This window comes from Acyrthosiphon pisum, chromosome X (assembly GCF_005508785.2).
Source record: "Acyrthosiphon pisum isolate AL4f chromosome X, pea_aphid_22Mar2018_4r6ur, whole genome shotgun sequence".
Taxonomy (NCBI): Eukaryota; Metazoa; Arthropoda; class Insecta; order Hemiptera; family Aphididae; genus Acyrthosiphon; species Acyrthosiphon pisum.
The window spans coordinates 69,366,085-69,372,589 of NC_042493.1; the positions used below are offsets into that span (position 1 = coordinate 69,366,085).

A 6,505-nucleotide genomic window follows, 5' to 3' on the forward strand; every position below is an offset into this window, starting at 1 on the left:
GAATCTATTCAAATTAACTTGAGTGATGAATAAAATACATATGAATAAGTTTAAAAAATAATTATTATTTATTATTTTAAATTGGCACAAATTAAAATTTTTGTAGTTGCAAGATTGCGTTTCCAAAACATACTTTTAACTAGTTTTGTGTGGTAATATTACAACTTTAAAAAGAGGCGTGAATTTTAGGTTTTAGTGAAAATTACAGTGGTACTCCTTTATTTCTTAATATTGTTAAAATGAATTAAATCTCTTTTCTAAATTCTATTGTATAATATCATTGTATTATGATTATAATATGCTCGTTTAGCCGTGTAGGTTTCGTAGTTACTATGATTCATACTTCATATGTCCATGCATTCTACCATCAATGCATTATTCGGTCAAACGATGAAAAAGAGACTCAATACCCAAATACGAAATAGTCCAACAGGGAAATTCCCGATGCGCCCATCCGTTCTACGTTTACATTTAGAATATGATTTAAAATTTGAATAACCCTCTATAATATTATATTATAGTTGCAAAACAGTTATGCTAAGTTAACACAGCAAGTTCCGTGAGGTTTGATGTTTATTTTGTGACATTTCAATTTTCTCGAATGACATAGTGTACATAACAAGATAAAAAACAATTTATTTACTATTCAACCAGCTATTATATCCGATATTATATCAAATTTATTCATAATTAAAAATAATGCTAAGTTTTCAAATATAACTAAAATGGAAATGGAAACTTAACACAAAAAATTACAAAAAATAAAAACTCCGTTTTTAAAATAAAATTGAATTCCCAACGGTATGATGAATCGCTAAGGTAACGGTTGTTGATTTACGTTATTCATAAAGAGTCATCAAATTCAATTTTATTCTGAGATTCAAAATTATAATATAATAAGCTTTACACACACACAATTAACTTTTAAAAATGTCAAAAAATACAAGAAGTAATTCAATCAAAAGAGACAGTTCGACTTTAAAGAGAAACTCCAAAAGTAATTTAGCTGATAGGTTTGAATTTTATGCCCGAATAGTCAAGTTAGTAATACTCAGAAAAGATGACACGGATGGTAAGCGAAATGAAAAATAAATAATTTTCAACTAAAATACGTTTAACTTAGGTATGCTATGATAGTTTTTAAATTCAGTTAATTTAGGCTAACGCTATTACGCAGGACAAATTAATTGAAATACGGGTGATAATATTCTGCGGAATTAGAATAATAATAAAAATTGTTTGATATATTTACACATAATATCATTATTATAATATTTGATTGTAATTCTTTATTTTTAATACCTGTCATTTGGAACGTGTTTCCATCGACAGTCGTATCAAAGTACTCGACTTGGCTGAAAAAGTTGAGAAAACATCCGAATGAAACGCTCAAGTACGACTACGTCAAGTTACTCGTCATGGGACTCAACCATCCGGTACCGGTGTGCCCCTTCAACGAGTACCCACCAGACGTCATCGAACCTCTGGAAGGCGAATGGATCGTAAACGCTAGGAACATTTTCTACAACGGCGATCCGTCTTGCCGACCGATCGTCCTGAACCCGCCAATCATGACGGCCGTGTCGGACGATAAGTGTCAGTTCGCCGCCTATCAGGAAATACCGAATGCGGGGCTTCAGTGTTATTACGCTCAGTCCGACGAACCGCTGTACGAGTGGTTTTTCAAACACGACTCATTATCAATTCCACCAGAAAATCCTGTCCAAGCCATCCCGTTAGACTGGGAAAGGTCTCTGGCCGGAATTCACGTGGCACCTCCTAAAATCCCTTCTAAGTATAATGACCGTTTACATTAATAATATTGTTATATTGATTTATCGTACCTATATACGGTATTAATAATATTGTTGTTTGTGACTTTTGAATCCGCAGAAGGAAGACAAGCTCGTCGCCGATTCAAAGACCATCATCGTTGAGCGTTATAGGGAGGTAAATAAACGATTAGGTTCACAAATAATATAATATTTTGTTCAATATTAATATTTTTTAAATGTATTAACCCACAGCAAAGTCGAAGAGAAAAGGGACTTTTGCAAAATACTCTCCACATATCAAGAAATGTTTAACATAACGACGCACTTCAAATGGAACGAGAAAAGTTTATTAACGGGCGACACAATACCTGGTTCCGATTTGTGTATCGATTGGTAATTATAATTTATTGTCAACGCTCGTTGTTCATGGCGTGTAGTCCTGAAAAATATTTTTTAAGTTATATAACTGTAATGAAAATCGAATAAGATTGGTGCATTGATTTAACGTAACTTTACGATATTGATTAATAAGTCGAGCAATAGTAGGTAATGAGTTTACCTACATAGTTTTGTGCATCATCTGCATTCGAAGTGGACCCCGAAATTAAAATTCATAAACTAGTTGGGCTCCGAATTATTTTAGATATCTACTTCACTAGTTGGGTCCTACTTTTTGGTAAGTACTACACTAAAATGTTAAAAATCGATTTAAAAAATCACTTTTGTGTTGGTAAAAACGTATAAGATATACATTTTTCAAAATCAAATCGACTAATTGTTACTTTTGCTAAGTTTTATATGCAATACTAAGTGAAATGTTAAGATTATACACTCATAATTTAGGGAATACCTAATTAAATTAATTTTGAACCACACAAAAGTTATATTTTTTAATCGTATTTTTATATTTTGATTCTTTTGTATTGCTTACTTAAAATAAGCTGAGACCCAACTAGTGTTATATATAATATAATCAAGGATCCGATCCAACTAATGTAGTACTTACCTAAACAAATTTGGGATCCAAATAGCATACTATCTGTAATTAACCCCGAGTGCTAGGGACCTACTCGAATACGCCGCGTCGTACATATGATGAATAAGATTCATTTGGTTTTTGTAGGTTTATTCACGAACACGAAAGAACACAATTGGACATAGACGAGGAAATGATTAGGTCGTTTGATAAACTGTACCCACACAATTTCCGTCTGTCAGCAAGACCTGAATTATTAGAAGGACTTGTTAGGAAAATGGACTGTGCCGAAGAAAATGGTATGGACTCTAAACATTTAATTTTATATAAAGTTAACATTAAGTCTTACGGTTACGGTTTTCTCTTTTTAGCTAAATGCATGGACGCGGAATGTGCTAAAGTTGAAGAAGAGGATTGCAAATACCGAGTAAGAAAGTTGCATAATATTATAATAATAGACAGACGCAAACTAATTAATGAAAAATACCTTTTATCTTATACTTCCATGACCGTTAAATGTTGTCACGGTGTGCATTCTAAACATTTTTTTTTCCATTTCCTGTTAATCTAGATTCTAGAGGAGTCTAAAATAATATAATTAAAAAAAAACCATTTAATGGTTGTTCAGATACCGTTCAGATGGCGTTACTGTTGTTAAAAAGTTCTATCATCTAAAAAAAAATATCATCTAATATGATAAAATAATAATATTATTTATTTATATTTCTCTAATTTACATTACTGCCATTCTTTGAAACATCAATTCAAATCAATAAGAAAATTACAAATAATAATCATTAGTTGTCGTCGTGTACATTATTTATTTTTTCTTTTCAACAGTAGGAAAAGAAGCGGTCTTGAGAGTTAGGAGGCGCTCAGAAAGACCTCTCTCAGTCCAACATCCGATTGACTTGGGATGGCTTGGACAACATTGTCTGATAGAATTAGTAGCCGTGTTTGAAAAACCACTCAGAATAAGTGGAATAACAATGAATCTCCTTGCATTAAGTTCATTTCTGATAGGCTGCAAACACTCATCTGACCCGGTGACTACGGTCACGACTGGTGAGTTTGAGAAAATGTTCTGGCGTTTACCATCCAATTGCCTTCCAGAGATTCGTCGAAGGGGCACACCTGTACCTACTGGATGGTTGAGTCCCAGACGAGGTCTTGATGTGGTCGTATCTGACCACATCGTTCGAATGTTTCCTTAACGCATCCAGCCTCCTTGAGTACTTATAGTTGATGAAAAATCAACATATATAGGTTAACTAAGTTACCGCTACTATCAGTGTTATTTAAAATGTTTATCTGAATAAATTTGTTTTATAGTTTTTTTTTGTATGGTGATTTTTTTTTAAAGTTGAGTAACTAGTTTTATAATATTGCTAAGGATACGATTTATACACATTTACATATTTTTTCCTTGAGTCCATATTGATTACAATGATTAGGTGTCAGATATATATTTGAATTATTCTCGATTAAATAGAACACATTTTTAGATTCTGAGTGCAGTGAGGAAGCTATTGGTTTTACAATAGTGTTTATTTTTAATTTTTTTTTTTTATATTCTGTGTACAAAATATTTACCAAAAGGAGTGCTTCGATTTCAACTTATAGTTCCTTCCTTTTAACAAATTGGATCATGATGGCACTTTAGAAAGATCATTTTTCGATCTTCTCAATAGTTATTTAATGCCACAGGAAAAACCACCGACAAATTACGAAAAACCTCTAAAAATGGGATTTTAATTTCTAACACTTTGTCCAGTATTCAGTGTATCTAGATAAATATTCTTTTATCTTTTATCTTATCTAGATAAATAAAGAATATTAATTTACACAGTTAGATATATAAAATAAAAATCACTGTTATCTAGATGAATTTATCCAGGTAATTTATTTATTAAACTGCTTTTATTTATTATCATTTATAAGTAGACAATTAAATAATTTATTAAGCAGGTAGTATTTATTAATAACTATTGATATTTTTGATAACATACTATTAGTCTATTCTATATTGCTACGAGCTTATGGAGAGTTGCATAAACCAAAAAAATGTATCTGATAATTTACCAGATATAATAAATAATAACAATATCCAGACTGACAAACCGTCTCCGCTCAGAATCATTTTTCTTCTACGATGATATTATATCATTGAATTCAAGTTTATAATACATCCTTTATACATTGACCCGCTTGTAACCTACTGTACAACAGAGAGACATCCACTTACTCACTTTTTTTTGCATCTTTTTGTATATTTTGGACATAATGCATATAATTATATAATTCGATTTTTGAAAATCTTATGTTATTTTAAATCGAATATATTTAATGGACGTCTATACCTAGTTGTTATTATTTTATTTGTCGAATTGTGGAAAATTTACTATCTAATCTTATCTTGGTCAGACGACCAATAGGATTACCTATACCTACCTGTTTACATAAATACATAATTTTTGTTTTTCATTAACATGACTAGTTTTAGTCAATATAAATTTATTCTTCGTTCCAATTGAAGGTCTTTCGTATTTCAATACTTTAAAGAACATTGTATTATCATTGCAGCAATATTCAATGTAATTATAACTACTATATTAAATTATAATTCTATGTAAATAATAATTAGTTAGTAGTTTCTATTTTAGTTAGTTTCTGACTAATGATTATTATGTAAAAATATTATGTTAGGTAGAAAAAAAATTGTTTTTACATGTTATTATTGTACCTGAATAAAATTCATATTTTAAAACTTTTTTTGCATCTATCCTATCCCTAATTATGATTAAGAGTAAATATATATGATTGACACTATGGCCGACGGCGGCCTACTAATTACAAGAGGGGGGGGGGGCAAATGCCCACCCTGCCACCCTCAAATGACACCACTGTACGTACCTATGTATAATATACCTACTTATATCGATTTGAAGTTACGAAAATAAAACACAGAGCATAAAATATATACTATTATATTATATTTGTGCACTTCACATAAAAACCATAAGCCGATAACATCAAACTTATCGGGATGACAAATACAATGCAATTTCCTTTTGAACGATTTCTAGATTATGACAACGTATTTTGTAAGTACCAAACAACGAAGTCCACAAATTAGAAGTTGCATTTTGGCAACTCCATTTCTGTTTATTATATTAGAACACATTATGGCAATGTATATTATATAATTGTGGACCATCATAGAAGGTCCAAAAAAAATAACTGCAAATTTCTAAATAAATATTTTAACTTTTATTAAAGTGTGATTAAAGTGTATTTACTATAGTTTGTAAACTTTCATATAGATATATTCTATTGAAACTTATAGAATATAAGGGCAAAAAGTGTAACACAAGGATTAGCTAGCTATTGAAAATATATTTGTTCCTCATAGTTAATGATCGTATATTATTTTTTTGTTTTTTACCTATCTCTCAGTAATTCTAAAAATTAAAATTATTCAAAAACGGTCTACATTAAAATAAAAAAAAACTGAGAAGTTATTCTGCTTAGTTCCTGTATTTTAGAACTTTCATAATAGTTTTTGAGTGAACATCGACATTATTTAGGTTACCGTGAATAAATTTGTTAAGTTTGAATTCAGTGTAAACTATCATTATTGTATACGTCGGAAAGTGTCAGTCTTTATTTCTAAGGAAATTAATTTACATATTTGGATTGCTTTAAATAATGTATTTTTAAAATAAAAAAAAACAAGTAAGTACCGGATCCATCA

General features: G+C 30.3%; 1 protein-coding gene across 1 annotated transcript; it reads left to right on the forward strand.

Annotated features, from left to right (window-relative positions):
* Window positions 1–796: 796 nt before the first annotated feature.
* Window positions 797–4,087, forward strand: LOC100571758. Its single transcript, XM_003240368.4, has 7 exons — window positions 797–1,072; window positions 1,333–1,795; window positions 1,894–1,950; window positions 2,028–2,168; window positions 2,899–3,050; window positions 3,123–3,178; window positions 3,592–4,087. Exons 1-7 carry the CDS (start codon window positions 931–933, stop codon window positions 3,592–3,594), a joined length of 1,014 nt encoding a protein of 337 aa, XP_003240416.1. The 5' UTR covers window positions 797–930; the 3' UTR covers window positions 3,595–4,087.
* The last annotated feature ends 2,418 nt before the right edge of the window (window positions 4,088–6,505 follow it).